The 18,963-nt window shown below is 41.1% G+C and overlaps 1 protein-coding gene across 4 annotated transcripts in view; it reads left to right on the top strand.

Annotated features, from left to right (window-relative positions):
- FGF1 (fibroblast growth factor 1) overlaps positions 1 to 13,023 on the top strand; it is a 70,824-nt gene extending 57,801 nt beyond the window's left edge. For 3 of the 4 annotated variants that reach the window (XM_058173378.1, XM_058173375.1, XM_058173376.1), the window contains 3 exons: positions 2,154 to 2,355; positions 11,719 to 11,822; positions 12,415 to 13,023. In XM_058173378.1, the coding sequence (XP_058029361.1) occupies positions 2,220 to 2,355; positions 11,719 to 11,822; positions 12,415 to 12,609 (435 nt within the window). In that variant the 5' untranslated portion in view covers positions 2,154 to 2,219 and the 3' untranslated portion in view covers positions 12,610 to 13,023. The remainder of the gene's footprint in view (positions 1 to 2,153; positions 2,356 to 11,718; positions 11,823 to 12,414) is intronic. The other variant, XM_058173377.1, reaches the window with a different exon arrangement.
- The last annotated feature ends 5,940 nt before the right edge of the window (positions 13,024 to 18,963 follow it).

Here is an 18,963-nt window from a genome sequence, read left to right as displayed (position 1 = left end):
ATTGCAGTCTGGACAAGAGATTGGGAGAAGCTGCTCTACATATTTCCTTGCTTGTGTCTCACTTGTTTCATCTTTGCTGCAAAGATTGGGAAGGAAATTTCACCATGGATGATGTTTCCTGCCCAGGCATTTTGAATAATTAAATGATTAGGCTTTCAACAAGACAAAAATAAGGGTGGTTGTGTTGTCTTTGGTGTCTACTCTTGCTCCTTCTTGAGCCTTTGTGTGTGTGTTCACTTTCATTTCCATAAAACCCAAAATACATTTTCTATATTTTATCAGAAAATACATTTTAACAGCCAAGCCAAGAGTAGACCTATGAATGGAATATCAAAAACACAGGCCTAAAATTATGAGAATACTGCTCACATCGATCACAGTATGACAATGGGAGCAGGAGCTTGTATTTATTCAAGTATTCTGCTGGAGTCACAGGCCACTGACAAGCAAGGACAGATTCTTAAAATAGCGATGAATCTTAAAGCAGAAACATGGAACTTGCTAACTTATTTCCAAATGTACTAGCAAGTTCCTCCATTAAAACATTTCAGAAGATCCCTTGGAGCATGAAGCCATTAAATATATCAAGACAGCACTTTAGTCTACCCCTCCTTATTTTAGCACTGGTAATACATATATGTAGATGTTGATGTAGAAATAAATATAGATCCGGGGTGTCCAAACTTGGCCCCTTGAAGAGTGGTGGACTTCAACTCCCAGAATTCCCCAGCCAGCATGAGCTATAAATATGAGCAAGTTGCTGGCTGGGTAATTTTGGGAGTTGAAGTCCACCACTCTTCAAAGGGTCAAGTTTGGCCATCCCTGATATAGATAGATATACTGTAGATACTGTACAGATATAGATCCATATATTTATCCATATCTATCTATTCCAAGGTTTGGCAGGATTTGTTCAGCAAGAACAAAGCTCCCACTGGCATCTGAAATTATCTGCAGTCTGTAGGTGGTTGAAACAATATGTCTCACGTCTTGTTCTATATTTTTGCTACTCTGTTTATCTCAGCTTCGGGGTCAATTTTCAGAAAACAAATATGCTAATGATTTGTTTTCTTAGGTGGCCTAGAGATTGCTGCTTCAATTAACTGTAATAGGGCAACATGTCTGTATCAAACAGTTGCTGATAATACTGCCAGCATTATTTTGTGGTACCATGTGAGGTGAAGGGAAAACATGACCTGAGGAAGTCCTCAGAGAAGTGAAAAGAATTTGCCCATTTGCTGTTACCCAAACCCACATTTTTCTTAACTACTGCCATGTCTGGTGTTTGCTTTGAAAAAGAGCCAATTATTTAATACTTAATCCAGGGGTGTCCAAACTTGGCAACTTTAAGACTTGTGGACTTCAAGAATTCCTCAGCAAAGCAAAGCTAAGCTGGCTGAGGAACTCTGGGAGTGAAGTTCACAAGTCTTAAAGTTGCCAAGTTTGGACACCCCTGTAATCAAAACAACAAGGAATAGTCTTCAGTTATACTGTTATACGTGTGTGTGTGTGCGCGCGCGTGCACACACATGTGCTGTGGATCCCTTTTTCCCTTGTTGGAACCTCCTCTGATTATAAATGCAGCTTCTGTCATTTGACATGGGAAACAGATGAAAGATCTAAAACATCTCACATTTAACAGAAAACTATGCCAAAACCTTACTCTGGGTGCATATGTGCTGTAATTCTGCCCATTCTACAGCATTTAGCTCTCTCTCTGGAAGCCACCAATTTCTGGTTACAAACAATAAAAGTAATCCAGGAAAGTTTAGGTCTTGCTTTCTTTCTTCTCTCTGCCTATTTTCTTTCTAGACAGAGATGGGGATTGAACTGATACCTCATAAACCTATGGCCCTTGTCTTGCCTTTATCTTATTTGTTTTTATTTATTAAACACCATTTTATTGATTTAATACTATGGCATACAGTAGGCATATTCCAAAAGGCTTTTCAAAGGTTGGAGAAACCAAAGATACAGCCTACTGTCTTGCTCTGTATGTTGAATGATACTTTGGTGAGGTGGGTAATACCTAAAATAACATCTATAAATAATGCTTGGAAACTTCTCCTCCCACTTTGAACATGTTATGACATGGAAGGTATCATTACTGTTTTGGCTCCTTTCACTGAAATCCTGCTAAATTTCTTTTCCAGGACTGAAGACCTGAGTCCAAGCAAGGAAAAGAGAATGTCTAGAGGGAAATCACAACATTTCCTGCCATGACAGAAAAAGTTGACCTGCCAATGGCAGATTACAACCAGCCCAAGCTTCTTTATTGCAGCAATGGTGGCCAGTTCCTGAGGATCCTTCCAGATGGGAAAGTGGATGGCACAAGGGACAGGAATGACAACCACAGTAAGCGGCTGCTATTGTTATTGTAGCTGTTATTTCAGACCCAACTAATAAGTTCAGTGACCTTCTCTTAGTGGCGTTCAACTTTGTGGCCTGGCAAATGATTTGGAGGCTTCCGCTGTGTGAAGACCAAACGATTGTGGCACAATCCATATGAAAACATATCATTCTGTCACTTAATGGGGGTAGAAAAAAAGCATGCACAGACCTGCCCCTATCCCTATCCAGTTTGAGTGGTTTTGATACATTCTGGCTGATAATAACAAAGCATCACATTTATTTTCAGAACACTACTGTAAATAAGATATCAAATGCTATATATACACATCCACGTCTACACACATAGCCACAAACACTGAAAGTCAGATCAACTGTCAGAAGTAACCCATCCAAAGCCCATTAGAGATTTTAAGTGTGGTGTTAATTAATTAAACCATTCAATATAATTTGTAGTTAAGTATACAAGCAGAAACCTAGATTCTATTTGTATAATTAATCAAATTACTTTGAGGGAAATTGGGGTGTAGGCCGTGGTGGGATTCAAATAATTTAACAACTGGTTCTCTTCCCTAATGATTTCTTCCAACAACCAGTTCACCAAACTGCTCAGAAAGTTAACAACCGGTTCTCCCGAAGTGGTGCGAACTGGCTGAATCCCACCACTGGGTGTAGGTCAGGTCCTTCCTGTCTTTACTGCATAGCTGAGTGGACCATCTAGGAATCTTAGGAGCCTTCAACTGGAAATTCTGAAGCTAGGAGGCAAATCCTCCATTGGCCAAGCATTTAGCCACATGTATCAGGAGGGTCTCCTCGCCTCTCCCTCCTACATTTATTCATTGATTATTGTCTGAACTCAGCTATAGATGGGTAAGAGGACAGCCTACTTGTCAGAGTTGCCATTTCACTTGCGTTCACTCGATGCCAGTTTGTCATGGACCTTGGGGGGAGGGTATTGGATGGGTGGGGGCAGCGGTGGGTTTCAATTTCTTTTACTACTAGTTCTGTGGGTGTGGCTTGGTGGGCGTGGCATCACTTGGTGGGCATGATTTGGTGGGCATGGCAGGGGAAGGATACTGTAAAATCTCCATTCCCACCCCACTCCAGGGAAAGGATACTGCAAAATCTCCATTCCTACCCTACCCCAGGGGAAGGATACTGCAAAATCTCCATTCCCTCCCGATCAGCTTGGACTTGGGAGGCAGAGAATAGATGGGGGTGGGGCCAGTCAGAATTTTTACTATTGGTTCTCCGAACTATTCAAAATTTCCACTACCGGTTCTCCAGAACTGGTCAGAACCTGCTGAAACTCACCTCTGGGGCAGATGTTGATCCAACAGTCATGAATCCCCTTTAATGTCTAATTGGACCCTTAGTTATTTTTAACAGATGTATAATTTGGAGGGGGAAAAAACTCTCCACAGTCTTAAACATAATGTTTGTCTGGATTACACTGTTGCAACCATGTTCATTTGGACTAAATCCATTGACAGTTGCCTGTATGCCTTTAACCACACAAACATATTGAAAATAGTGCCATGCAGTGGGGAAAGGGTTGAAGAAATGGAACCCATGAGCTAAGCTGAATCACAGGCGGGGGATACCAAATATCATTCAGTCTATATATATATATAATGCAATCGCAACATCTTTATCTAGATTTCAGGCACAATAGCTCACCTTTTAGGAAATTTTACACCAGCAGTTGACCTAAAGAGGACTACAGGAAAATTGGACATGTTTCTGCTGTGGCAGCAAAAGCTATAAACATGTCTTATAAGTATTTAAAGCTTGTAGCTGCTCTTCTTTACATATATTAAATCTTCTACTGACATTCCCTTCTTGGTAATACCCATCGGGCTGTTTGTTTGAAGTGGCATCCTTGCACTAATTTAAAGTCTGTTGTCTTGCCAAGACAAAATGCCTTTCATGTCTGTTTGTGCAGGATGTATTCTCAGCTCGGATTCATTTTCCTGAGGGAGTAGAAGCTACTGAAAAGCCTCTTCTGTGCCATAACAGCCTGGAAAGAGGAAATGAGAAGGCTAGAGAATCTGCAGGAGTCAATCTTTATTTCTTAGGACACAAACAATTTGGTCTATTGATCCAAAGCTATTGCTCTTTGTGCCACACTCAATAAAAATGCCCAGTTGACTGAAGCTGACAAAATGCAGTTTTAACCCTTCTTTTACGTGTTATTAACTAGAGCGTGAAATTCGTGGATTTTTGCCACTGCAGTCCTATTTCAGATTTAATAATCTTTATAATGGACCACTCCGGCCAAATAGTTCTGTACTAACAAGAAAGGCACAAAGCAAAATTGTAACCCATCAATCAGGCTCCCTAACTGTATAGAGGCAAGATATCCAATCAGATGCCTGAGATTTATCCCCGATCAGGATAGGAAGTAGAAGAGACAAGGCAGGAAGTGAAACCCTCTTCCCTTTTAGGATTTTTTTTTCTTTTGTTTTGTCTTGGTTTTTTTGTGCCTTCAACTTAATCTTGACTCCTGGTGATTGCCTGGGCAACCCCTACCATTTTCTTTGCAAGATTCTGAACTAATTTGCCATCCCCTGCATTTGCTTAGGACTGAGAGATAATGAATGGCCCAAGATCATCCAGCTAACATCATGCCTAAATTGGGACTTTTGCTGGGACATATTATTATTCTGGTCGATTACAGAGCCAGTCAGAAGTTTAGGCTGGGCTTGGGATTTTGGTCCACTTATCTAGTCCTTCTAAAGGACAGGGGATAGGCAGATATTGTTGTTTAATAATATTAAAAGTATTGCTACAGGATATATCATTATGGTTCATTGCACAATCAGCCAGATGCTCGGACTGGATTTGGCATGTATACCTATCAAATGGCTGTTGTGGATATTTGATGGTATTATCATTTTGGTTCATCGCACAGTCAGCCAGATGTTCAGACTGGATTTGGCTGGATTCCACCTATCAAGTCCTTCCTAAGGACCCTAAAATAGGCAGATGCAGCTGTATTAAAGGTATCATCACAGGATGTAATTATTAGGGTTATTAATGTTATGCAGATGGTCCCAGATTTAGTGCTACCTACCACAATAGCTGCATTTAGCTGACTCTATTTGATCTGAAAATTAAACCTATCAAACTTGGTCAGTGGCTGAATAAAAGACTCTTGGGTAATCCCAAGATTCTAGCCCAAACTATTAAGTTAAAAGAGAAATCCTAAAATGGTAAATGACTTCTGTATTGTAGTAAAGGAAATTACATGGTTGAAGCACTAGATCCGTGAGCTGTGTGACAGCACACAAGCCGTCACCCAGCTCAGCTCCATCCTACATCCCGCCGACCAGCTGATTTTTGGGTCTCTGCCCTGCATGTGGGAGACACATGTGCATGCCCATGGCGGGGGGGGGTCGCACACGCATGCACAGGGCTGGGGAGTCATGCATGTATGTGCAGGGGGTGGGGGACAGGGGGGATCACGAGGGCACAGTCCGCACCCCCCGCAGCCCACTTTTGGTCTCAGGAAGCTGTAGGGAGGCCTACTAGGCCCAAAATGGGGCAGAGGGTCATGCATGCATGTATGGAGTGGCAGGAGCATGGGGGTCACGCGCGCATGCCTGGGAGGGTGGGGGATGTTGGGGTCACATGCACATGCACAGGGGGCAGGGGGTCAGTGAACATGCTGGGGACGCAGAGGGGTCCTGCATGCATTGCATTATGGGTGCAGAAATGCACGCGCTTTCGGCACACAACGACAAAAAGCTTAGCTAAATCATCAACACCTGAGCTTCACTCAAGGGAGATGAGCTTTACTTATTAAAAAAAATAGAGTTCACTTATTCCATGTTTCTATTATTCAACAGATTTTTATGTGGTAAGAAAAAAAAAATTGTAGAATCAGTACGAAAACATGGGTGGGAAACAAGTGAAAGTGGCCAACATAAATCTGAATGAGATAGGGATGTGTGGTGACTGTACAACTAACATCTCAGCTAGAAGGACCCTACATCTGCTAATAACTATTGCTTGACATAGTGTAAGCAGCCCTGAGTCTTCGGAGAAGGGCGGGATATAAATGCAAATAAATTAAAAAAAATATCGATTCAGTGGTACTGCAATGTAGAAAAGTGGCCTTTGGCCTCTGATAGGAAGCAGGTTTTCCCATGCTATCAGTTAATCTGCCTTTCTCTTTCTTTGTGCTTTTACAGGCTTACAAATTGGCTGCTTTCTTTATGAACTGCATGACTCTACAGTATATGTGCATGATTTATCTACGTCTACGTCAGCATTTCTCCTTTTTTTTTTTTTGCATTTCTAATATATTAATCATATGTATACTATGAGAACCTTGAAATATTTGATGCTGGGGTGAAATTTCTTTGTGAGTGAAAACTGGGTAGTGAGATGGCAGAAGATGAAAGAATAATAAGCTGAGCTTTATTGCTACTATTTGTACTACATCTAGATGAGCAGTGTTTGATCAGCACACACGCACGCACAACAACTTGGTTTCTCAGTAGGGTCTTCTGTACTTCAGTTTATATATTGTGCATTGCTGAGACTAACTGGAGTCCAGCTGGATTCCTTGGTGCAAGATGTACTGAAGATGAAGTCAAATGCACAGGCCAATTCTAAGAAAAGCACTTATTTTTAAAAAAGAAAAGCCACAAGAACACTCGGTTTTCCGCCCCTGCCCCAGCTCTGCTCTCTCTCTTCTTTTCTGAAGTCAGTTTATGGTTGAGGTTTATTAGAAATAGCATTTACATACCCATGCTTGCACCCTCAACACTGGTCTGAATGAAGATGATCTCATCCTGAATAAACACAGCAAAGGACAGGCAGGAAGTTGCTAATGTAGAGTAAACTGGCATATTGCCTTTCTGAAATCTTGTTCAAGCGATAAAGGTAGGAAAGCAAACAAGGTAGAGATTCTGTAAAAGCACAAGCATGCTTCCAGTTTTCAAGAACAAGCACAAGACAAAATGCCACATGCTGTGAAATCACTTATCAGGAATCCTTGCCCAAGGAGGCAGCCTGATCCCCAGTGCAACATAGGCTAAATGGGACTCACTTTTTGGAAATTTTGGCTAAGTATCCTCATGTCTTGACTGTCCCCTCTGGATCTCCCCTGCAGGGATCTGGACTTGCTGATATCCTGTGCTCACTCTGGGATCTAAAAATGTATATAACAAATTCTTCATGTCTCATAGAGTTGGTTTCCTAAAAATCACCCGTTTCCATCCATGCTGTAGGCCTTTTCCCAATCACTAAAATGTCATGCATTTAAAATATAACACATGCTTTTGCCAGCACTTTGAATTTCAACATTAGGTTCCAGCAGTAGCCTAGGTAAAACACTTATGATAAAGTGCTTAGATATTAAGCGTAAATCACAACCATATCTCTCTTCTAGAAAGCAGTTCTTCAACCTGGTTTCCTCCAATTGTATGGAGCTTTAACTCATAGAACTCCTGGGGTAATATGACCATGGACACCATGTTGGCCTAGTCCTATTGCCCTTATTCTACTAGGTGTCAAAGACTCATTATCTTGACTGTCCGATAACCAGATTTCCAAAGCAGTTCACTGGCTTTGTAACTTTCTTCAAGCAAAACCAAGTAATAGGAGCAATACCTAGCATCTAGGCTTAGATTAAATAGTTTCCCATGCAACTAGGGGAAACATTCATGAGAAAAAGAAGTAGCACAGCCATGATGACAAATGCCAAAAATGCACAGAAAGTGACTTTAAGTCTCCAACCCGAAACAAGAGATCTACCTTGAAGCCATTATGCTGTTGCAGAATGCATGCGTGAATTTGTTGTGATTCCGGCCCCCGAGCCTGTCCTCATGGAGGAGAATGACTCGGAGAGTGAGGGAGAGGAGCCGACAAGGCCTCCCTCTCCAGGTCCCTCCTTCCTGGCAACGTCTCAAGTGCCAGTGGAAGGCCAGGAAGAAGGCGTGTCAGAGCCCTCACAGATCCTGGATTGATCCTAGGCAGCGTTGGAAAGAGAGGCATGCACAGCAGAGGAAGAGGTGTGGCAGGCCCAGAGAGTGCTGAGTCACTGAGCCACACCCCACAGGGGATAAAAGCGGGTCAAGTTGCCATCTGGCCCTTGTGACGGACAAGAGCTACCAAGTGCAAACTGCAGATCGGTCGTTTGGGAGTTAAAGGCCTGGACTGTGCAAATGCTTTTTTCTGTGAGCTCTTGGCAATGGATCTTGGACACGTGGGCTTCTGTTTCCATAAGAGATAACGAACTCGGAACTTGGCAGGCCGTTGCACTGTAGCTGCCAAGTCTTGCTTTCACTACAGAAAATCAGGTCTGTTGCAAATATAAAGGATTGTGGGACATGTTTCTCTGCGTCTTCTCTGTGAAGTGGGGAGGGGGACACAACAGAATCAGTCCCATGAATGGATGGACCAGATAAGAACTAATTTCATGGCAACAGAAGGGAAGATCTTTAGACTGACAACTGCACATCCATCAGCTAAACAGGAGTTATGAGAATGAGAGAAAAGCCACTTGTATAAATGCTTGGCAGGTTTAATAGAGGAAGTCCCTTATTGTCTCCATGCTCATCAAGGATAGATGCCTCAGATAATCATGTTTAAATGCCATGAAATAGAGAGAGGCAATGAATTATAGTTGGTAGAAGCCTTCTGGAGCAGGGGTCTCCAACCTTGACAACTTTAAGCCTGGCAGTCTTCAGTTCCCAGAATTCCCCAGCCAGTTTTGCTGACAAGGGAATTCTGGGAGTTGAAGTCTGCCAGGCTTAAAGTTGCCAAGGTTGGAGATCCCTGTTCTGGAGCATTACATCCAGTCCCCTGATCTAGGGGAAATGGAATAAAAAAAATCAGTCTGGCAGCCACAAGTGTGTGCGTGTGTTTATGTCTGTGTGTCTATGTGTCTGTATGTCTATGTCTGTGTGTATGCATAGATGTGGATGCTATCTTGACGTTTTCCTTTACCCCCAATCCCATAGACACTCTTGTACTGGTCAGGACAGGTATCCAAACTAAAGCTTTCTTGAAAGATCAGAGCTTCTGTTTGAATTTAAGACCATTCTTTCAAGTCTTCCCTCTGAAACCATAGAGAAATTTTCCACTATGGTATTTTTTAGAGATACAAGACGGCTTTTTCTATGGCGTTTCCATTCCCCCAGTCTTTTTTTTAAAAAATATGTATATCAGACATACCTGCATTTCAGACCAAGCAACTTCAGGCATTTTTGAAGCTGCCCAAAATAGGCCCAACTTCAGCATAAAAGGTACAACTTGATGCTCTAAGATTGCATGCTACTCTAAAAAGATTTTTTTTCAAAAAGGAGTGAACCCCCAGAATTCCTTCAAGTGTAGCCAAGAAATTTTAGTGCTCCAAGTGATAGAAGAACATTATTAACCTTTATTATTAAGAAATTTTAGTGCTCCAAGTGATAGAAGAACATTATTAACCATTATTATTAACCCAAAAAGTGGGCAGGAACAAACAAAAGTAATGTTAATGTAGGACTTTTTTAAAAAATAAATAAATCCAGTTAATATCATTACTGGGAAGTAATGATATTAACTGGATTTATTTTATTTTTTTAAAAAGTCCTACATTAACATTACTTTTGTTTGTTCCTGCCCACTTTTTGGGTCTGTGCTTTTCTATGACCAAACCCCTAAGTTTGAATGGCTTGCTTTTGTTGTCATAAGATCATAAGAAAAATCCTGCTGCCTGTTAATTCAGACTTTGGTTTTCAAAAATGGCCGGATATTCTGGGTATTCGCAAACCAGGAGCACACACACATAAAGGCATTTTGTTTACATAGCTGTTGGGTGATGACAGCCTTTGAATCTGTTAATATTACCAAACAACCACCTGATTTAGTGTTCAGTTCTGGTTTTATATGTATGAATTTATTTCTTCTACTTCTGTTTCTAACCTGAAGCTCCCAGAAGTTCTGGCTAATATTTTCCATAGCTGGGAATTCCGGAAACTGTAATGTAATTCAATACATCTTGGTAAAATTCCAATTTGGGGAAAGATTCCTGAACACATCAGGGAGGGAGGGAGGCAGGAAGGCAGGAAAGCAGGCAGGTAAGAAAGCAGGCAGAAAGGCAGGAAAGCAGGAGACAGAGAGGGAAAGAAGGCAGGAAGGAAGGAAGAAAGAAAAGAAAGAAAGAAAGAAAGAAAGAAAGAAAGAAAGAAAGAAAGAAAGAAAGAAAGAAAGAAAAAAGAAAGGCAGGCAAGAAGGAAGGAAGGAAGGAAGGAAGGAAGGAAGGAAGGAAGGAAGGAAGGAAGGAAGGAAGGAAGGAAGGAAGGAAGGACTGATTAGGGGTAAAAAAACCATTAGGTATCACTCTTGAATGATAATTTTCTCTCTCTTTTCTCCTGGAAGTAGTTTCAAGCCAACACATTCTTTAAAAAAATGTATGTTTGCTAACTAATGCTAGAAATGAATTTATTGTAAATGAGTTATTAAACTTGGACATCCTGATGAAAAAATATTTACAGAGGAAACTCTTTAAACGGTTATGTGCCAGTGGAATAACCCTAGTTACAGAGTACACTTCTTGGTGCAGACTGTGTAAATAAACTTGGGTAGTGCCTTTACTTTCCACAGCCCATTAAGCTAATGCAATTATATTTGTATAGAGCTAGGAAGGGATTCAGAAAAGCCTTGGTTCTGTCTTCGGAAACCATGCTTGGCAAGTTGAGGTCCCTGATCTGCATGAGGTTCTCAATCCTTCCTTTGGCAAGCCAATCAGGCTAAACCATGCCCGACACACACATTTTCATGCAATCAGAAGTTCCTAGGATAACACCAATGTAATATCAGTCTTGGCAATTAACTTAGTCTGCACTGCACAGCTTCAACAATAGTTATGCAGAATAGAATTTTTTATTGGCCAAGTATGATTGGACACACAAGGAATTTGTCTTGGTGCATATGCTCTCAGTGTACATAAAAGAAAAGATACCTTCATTAAGGTACAACACTTAATGATAGTCATAGGGTACAAATAAGCAATCAGGAAACAATACCAATATAAATTGTAAGGATACAAGCAATAAAGTTACATTCATACAGTCATAAGTGGAAGGAGGTGGGTGGTGGGAACGATGAGGAGATTAATAGTAGTGCCAATTTAGTAAATAGTTTGACAGTGTTGAGGGAATTATTTGTTTAGCAGAGTGATGGCGTTCAGGAAAAAACTGTTCTTGTGTCTAGTTGTTCTGGTGTGCAGTGCTCTGTAGTGTCATTTTGAGGGTAGGAGTTGAAACAGTTTATGTCCAGGATACTGTATGTATTTGTATATGTATATGTATACAATAGTTATGTAACAACAGTGATTCGTAATCCCTTCTATTTTTTTCTTTCGAACTATAGTTCAGTTACTGCTCAGCACAGAGTATTTTGGTGCGGTGTACATAAAGGGCATTGGATCTGGATTGTACTTGGCTATGGATGTCAATGGACGCTTACATGGCTCGGTAAGTATAAAGTTTCCATGATAGAAGCTTTGAGGATAGCAAAGATCTTGTAGCGTGGAGAGCTTGGAATCAAACATCATTCACACATACACAATTAAATGTCACTTGTTTTTGCTGCTGAGTGGATGCTTTTTGGCCAATCTTTATTTCTGGAGAAAGAAAGAGAAATATTTGAAAACAACATTCTGAAACGTTTTAGAAAGTGACAGTGTTCCTCCAGATAAGATGAAACCATTAGAAGGAACTGAGACATATTTAAATCTGAATGAAATAAGGCCCATCCAGTAATCGGGTTTCCTAGGTTTTGCTGGTCTATATAATAAAAAAGAATTGAGGGGAAGACATCTAACAGCCTTGCAAGATAAATGGGAAGTACCTTGCTAAGCAGCAAGGATCTGAAGCAAAAGGGTTAATTTTATTACCTGCCAAAAGGCAGCAGATACTCAGACTTTCCCACCTTCTAAAGTTGGACCAGAAAGAGTCCAACTCTTCCACAATCCAAACACAATCACGATGGTCCTTCAATGCCATAAACAATTTTGGTCGTTGAATTTGCTTCCCTTCTGAATGCTCCCAAACTCTTTTTCTTTAGCAGTTGCCAACAGCAGAATGTGTGTTCCTGGAAAAATTGGAAGAAAACAATTACAATACTTACAAGTCAAAGATGCACGCAGATAAGAACTGGTATGTTGCCTTGAAGAAGAATGGAAACAGCAAATTGGGACCGAAGACTAATTATGGCCAGAACGCAATTCTTTTCCTTCCTCTGCCAGTGTCACCTGATTAGATCGTGTCTCTCCATTAGAAAAGTTGTCCTGTAAAATTAAGCAGCCAGTGAACTTTCCCTTTTGTCTCCTTTGGTTCTTTCTCATACTGGAAACAAACAAAAAGATGGACCACAAAGTACTTGAGATGGAAAATATATACTGCATCTCTAAAACGTCCATTCAGCCTCAACAATGCCATTGGCATACCATAGCATTACGTACAAAATTAATCTGTTTAACATGGCTAGAAAAGCATTTATCTTAGTGTATCATTCCCATAGCCATAGCCAGCTTGTAATAGTTCTTCCCACTTTGAAAGCGCGTATTCACGAGGCCCATTTCAAGGTTATATAAGATGGCTTTTAAGAATACTTGTGTATCACACAGAAGCAAAATATTTAAAACTATACAATCATTTAAAACCAATAGACTGTGTGCCAAGGGAATATATATATATATATATATATATATATATATATATATATATATATTCATTATAAGGGATGCGGTGGCTCAGGGGCTAGGACGTTGAGCTTGTCGATGGAAAGGTCGGCAGCTCAGCGGTTCAAATCCCTAGTGTTGCCATGTAACGGGCTGAGCTCCCGTTACTTGGCCCAGCTTCTGCCAACCTAGCAGTTTCGAAAGCACATAAAAATGCAAGTAGAAAAAATAGGGACCACCTTTGGTGAGAAGGTAACAGCGTTCTGTGCGCCTTTGGCGTTGAGTCATGCCAGCCACATGACCACGGAGACGTCTTCAGACAGCACTGGCTCTTCGGCTTTGAAACGGAGATGAGCACCGCCCTCTAGAGTCGGCAACAACTGGCATGTATGTGCAAGGGGAACCTTTACCTTTACTATATTCATTATATATATGATATGAATATTCATAATTATGAAAATAATTTCCCACTCCCAAACAGTTTAAATCACACAAGCTTATTACAACGAAACTGAAAATTATACAAGTCAATCAGACTGAAATCTAGTCTCTTTACATGTTTAACTGTGTGCTTATATCTCATGACTTAAAAGTTTGGGTGCCAGCATTAGTTTCCTCGTATTGATGTGAGATTTTCCAGTACAGCCAGTTGTTTCTCACCAAGCCAGGAAACTGGTGGATACAAATCCCACCAGCCGTATATAGGTAATCCTCGAGTTATGACCACAATTGAGTTCTAAATTTATGTTGCTAAGTGAAAAATTCATTAAGCGAGTTTGCCCCATTTTATGACTTTTCTTGCCACAGATGTTAAGTGAATCATTGCATTTATTAAATTAGTAACATGTTAAGTGAATCTGGATTCCCCACTGACTTTGCTTGTCAGAAGGTCACAAAAGGTGAACACATGACCCTGGGACACTGCAACCATCATAAATATTAACCACTTGCCAAGCATCTGAATTTTGATCATTGACCATGGAGATGTTGCAATGGTCATAAGTGTGAAAAATGGTCATAACTTTTTTCAGTGCCATTGTAACTTTGAACAGTCACTAAATGAACTGTTGTAAGTCAAGGACTATCTGTAAACCATGGGAACACTGCCTCTGATTAAAAGCCTGATGATAACATTGCTACAGTATGTAGCTAGAGTAACTGACTCTAACTAGTCTTTTTCCATGTGAGATTTATTTATTTATATTGATTTCAAAAACGCTCTACTCCAGGTGACTCTGGGTTCTTACAGTGGTTCAACAAGGACTTTGTCCCAAAGCTTGGGAAAATAGCCCCATATAACATAATCAGTGTCGGAGCCATATGGGTCTCTGGGGAAAATGATTCCAAAGGCTTATCTCTGTTTAACGGAAGAGACTTGAAGTGCACAAACTCTGACAGATTTTATCCGATGGGCACAAACGACATATGCGGGAACCTTATTAATATCCAGATTAGCGTATCGTATGGGTTCATGGATTTATTTCCAGAAATGTCTGTGGCTTTAAAAGAATAAGCTAGTGAGAGTAATTATACTATGGTTATAAAGACAATGCATATATTACATGTACAACAACCGTTCAAATGGAAGATAGGAGAGCAAGAGTTAAGAAAGGAACATTGGAGAATCGAATGAAAATTATTATAGGCTTCTACCATCCTGTATATAATTCAAAACCTTCAATTGTTAATTGCTGCATTGTCCTGCACTTGAAGATAATGTTTGCAGGGAAGTGCTGAAGCACCCAACAAACTGCAAGTGACAACAGCATGCTCCTCCTTCGATAAAGGGGGCCCATTCGTTCATGGTCCTGGATTATGTTAGGCTACTTGCATAGAGCTCTGCTTTCTTTGGTTGTATTGGTTTGTGCACTGTGCTTCTAACTAAAGAACATTTACAACTTAAATATTTGCCTGTTTTATTCCAATCTAGCCGCTCTGGAGCCATATAAGTAGAACAAACAGGAATAGGAAGGGGATATGGCCATGGAACATTTTGTTAGCAATGAACTGCCTGTTCCAAGTCTGGCACCGCAAGTCCATGAATACCTACAGCCTGTTTCCTAACTAAAATTCCAGATCAATTTTCTGCAAAACATAATTTACCCAAGATTCAAAAATTTGTTGCGTTGGTTGGAGGGCAGAGGTAGGATCTGAAGATAGTATTGCAGAGGGCCATAAATAACCCACATAGCCTATCAGAGCACAAGATCTCTTCATTAGAATCTAGAGGCCAAATGAAGTGCTGGATTACATGATCAGGTATATTGCCCAATTTAACACCTCATATTCTGTCTATGAAGAGACAAAGCCTGGGTGACTCTCAGTCACTTCCCTTCGATGTCAACAGAACTGTTCACCAAATTGCAGGGAAATTCTCCAAGCATCCACCAGAAATTATCGTGAACTGTCTGTAGTGTCTGTAGTGATCCATTAGAATGAGCTTGGAAGATCAGACCAGATTAGATCAGATGACCCAGGAAGATACAGCGGTAAAGTACTTTTAATGTTGTTGCCAAGAAAACTGCAAATATGCCCCGGTAGCACAAAAGTCCATCTCAGCTCAAGAAAATATTTCCCTGTTTTAAATGTGCACTGAATTATAACCCAAGTTTATACATTTGTCAAGATCGCTGTGCATCTTGGTAGCAGAAAAGTGTTATTTACTTGACATTCTTGTTTCTGTGGACTTATAAATACTTGCACAAAATACTATAACATAAATGCGGTGCCATCCAGAGGAGCTCACTGTTTTTATCAAAAAGGGGGAGCGCATAATGAAAGGGAAATTAAAGCATATTGGTTAAATTTCGATCCAGGCAAGCTTAGATTTCTGAGCAGGAAATCTGCAGTCAGACGTAAAGGATCTTAGAAATTAGCCAGTTTGACACGCATAAGAAACAAGCATAGGCAGTTATTTGCCTTTTGCAAGCTCTGGAATTTATTGATTGATTGATTGATCTTTATTCCAATCCAAGCTCAACAGCAATTTGGGGAAGGACAAATCTCCAGCAAATTCAGCAAGATTTAGCAATTGATACATTGGTAAAATAGCTTCCAAGCAAAATCTCACAGATTTGTTCCATTTGTGACCTGTCTTCATTCCTTTCAGTCTTTATCCTGTCTATGATCCAACATACCTCATTCATTCTTCTGCAACCATATAACAAAGGAAAATGCCAACCAAATGAAGATCACATCATCTCTCACTAGCTAACTACCCGTGTTTCACCAAAAATAAGACAGGGTCCAAAATGACCCCAAAATAAGCACTAGGGCTCCCCCCCACCATGTATGGGAGGCCACTTCTGCTTGCTTGCCGCAGGGCAGAAGGCCGCACCAGAGCTGGGTTTCAGCAGGTTCTGACCAGTTCTGGAGAACCGGTAGCAGAAATTTTGAGTAGTTCGGAGAATTCTGACTGGCCCCACCCCCATCTATTCTCTGCCTCAAAAGTCTCAGCTAATCATGAGGAAATGGGGATTTTACAGTATCCTTCCCCTGCTATGCTCACCAAGCCACACCCACAAGCCATGCCACACCCACCAAGCCATGCCCACAGAACCAGTAGTAAAAAATTTTGAAACCCACCACTGGGCCCCAGAGTGCGCCAGTGCCACTGCCATGAGGTGGGGTCGGAACTGCCCCATGTGCTTACCCCAGGGCCCCGCAGCCAAGCTACCCATGCCCCGACATCTGCCTTGCCTCGCAGTGGCGACTCCAGCAGGATCCTGTGTAGCTGCCAGCCCATTTCTTCTGCTTGCTCGCAGCTGCAACACGCCATGGCCATGAGGCAAGGCAGGTGTCAGGTATGTGTGGCCTAGCTGCGGGGGCCCTGAGGTAAGCTGGTGCGGGATTTACTGGGCAACTCTCCCCCCCCCATCTCTCCTTGTGACTGCAGCACCGCAAGCAACCAGATGGAATGGGCAGCTGGGCAGCTGCACAGGCTCTTCAGTAGGGCTTATTTGGGGGGGTAGGGCTTATATTAGGCACATGTGTGAAAACATGCTAGGTCTTATTTTTGGAATAGGTCTTATTTTCAGAGAAACAGGGTATATGGCATCCTATTAAAGCCATCAGGGTTTTTTTTCCCTTTATTGATATGGATACGTTGCACTGTTGCATATTGTTTGAGAAAGCCAATGTTGAACTCTATCAAGATCCTTTTGAACAAAACCAATATTCTGAGGTGACAAAATGTTACCCCCACCCCCACTTCTATCTCCTCTTCTTGGTTAATTGTAAAAATGTTGAAGAGCACTAAGTCCCATGCTGAGATACTCCACTTTACACCACCTTTCATAGATCTGTTATGTTCTATGCTTTGAGTTCAGTAGTTCGACCAGATGTGAATCGTTTTGCTAGTGGAATCATCCATTCTACATTGCTCTTACTTATCAAGAAGATGACTGTGATCAATTTTATCAAATGACTTCCTGAAGTCTCTAGTATACTACACCCACAGCGTTTTTATTTACAATGTAGTCACTCTGTCAAAAAAAAAAAAACAGCAATAAAATTTGCATGGCAATGACCTGTGATTTAAAAAAAAAAAAGCAAAGAAACAAACATGGTGATCTCTAGAAATGCCCTTATGCCTTTCTCATTGCTTCCCCATTTCTTGAAGGTCTTTTCAAGCTTTTTCCTGGTACTGACCAGTAGTTTCTGTTTTTTGAAGAGTTGGACAGCGTATAGCTTTTCTCCATTCTTCTAGCACTTTCCCTGTTTCAGGAATTCTCCATGACCTCTCCATGGTTCCACTTTTGGGAAGAGCCAATTGGGCTTTGAAAGTACATGCCCAACCATCAGATTTTCTTAGCCACAATATGGAAGCAATTTATCACTAACTTCTTCTGGATTTTTTTTCCCCTTTGGTTCAATTACTCAATCTAACCTAAATCCTAGAATTCCCTCACAGTCAATCTCCTATAAGCCAATGCTTATTTTGCTTGGCTTCCAAAATCAAACAAGATCAGCTCAGTGCTGCCATCTGCTGAGACACATACACAGACTTGAAACACATTTCTGAAATTCCAAGCAAGGAAAAATATCTAATTACTATAGTATATTTATCCCTCCAAAGGAGGTAGAATGTCCTCTTCCATTAACACTCTCCAAGTTTAGAACTACACACATGCTTCCACTTGCCCTCATGTCATTCATTTCCTGCAAGGCATTTTTTTGTTATTGAAACAAATGTCGGGTTAGCATTCTTATATACCAGTGACCTATACTTCATATAAGATCCAACAGCTGAATATTTAAACAAAACTATAAGGTTATGTGGGCCTCACGGGTAAATGAGATAGGACTTACAACCAGATAAACTAATTTTGCTCCATTGTAAAACTACATTGACAGAATCTTGCCAGTCAGAAAGTATCGCCCTCCCCACTATCTCCTTTACAGCCCGAAAATTTAGGGAAGGTCCCTTTTGAGCTTCTTACTCTTCCTAATGTGCAGCTGCAGGCTATGCTATCTCTTATCTGACCATTTCCTTGAAGTATCCCTTTGCCCAAGCTCCCAATTATTACAGGTTAGTCCATATCTACTACCATGCTGTAACTAAAGGTAAAGGTTCCCCTTGCACATATGTGCTGTCGTTCCCGTCACTAGGGGGCAGTGCACATCTCCGTTTCAAAGCCAAAGAGCCAGCGCTGTCCAAAGACGTCTCCATGGTTATGTGGCCGGCATGGTCAAAGGCGCACGGAATGCTGTTACCTTCCCACCAAAGGTGGTCCCTATTTTTTTCTACTTGCATTTTTTACATGCTTTCAAACTGCTAAGTTGGCAGAAGCTGGGACAAGTAATGAGAGCTCACCCCACTAGGGAACCACTGAACTGCCAACCTTTTGATTGACAAGCTCAGCGTCTTAGCCATTGAGCCATTTTAACTAGAACTAGAACAACTTTATTTTTCTGGATAATTGTTCCCATCC

Source organism: Ahaetulla prasina, chromosome 2 (assembly GCF_028640845.1).
Source record: "Ahaetulla prasina isolate Xishuangbanna chromosome 2, ASM2864084v1, whole genome shotgun sequence".
NCBI classification, from domain to species: Eukaryota; Metazoa; Chordata; class Lepidosauria; order Squamata; family Colubridae; genus Ahaetulla; species Ahaetulla prasina.
Note: the sequence above shows the minus strand (reverse complement) of the source record. Positions and strands in the feature narration are given on the sequence as shown.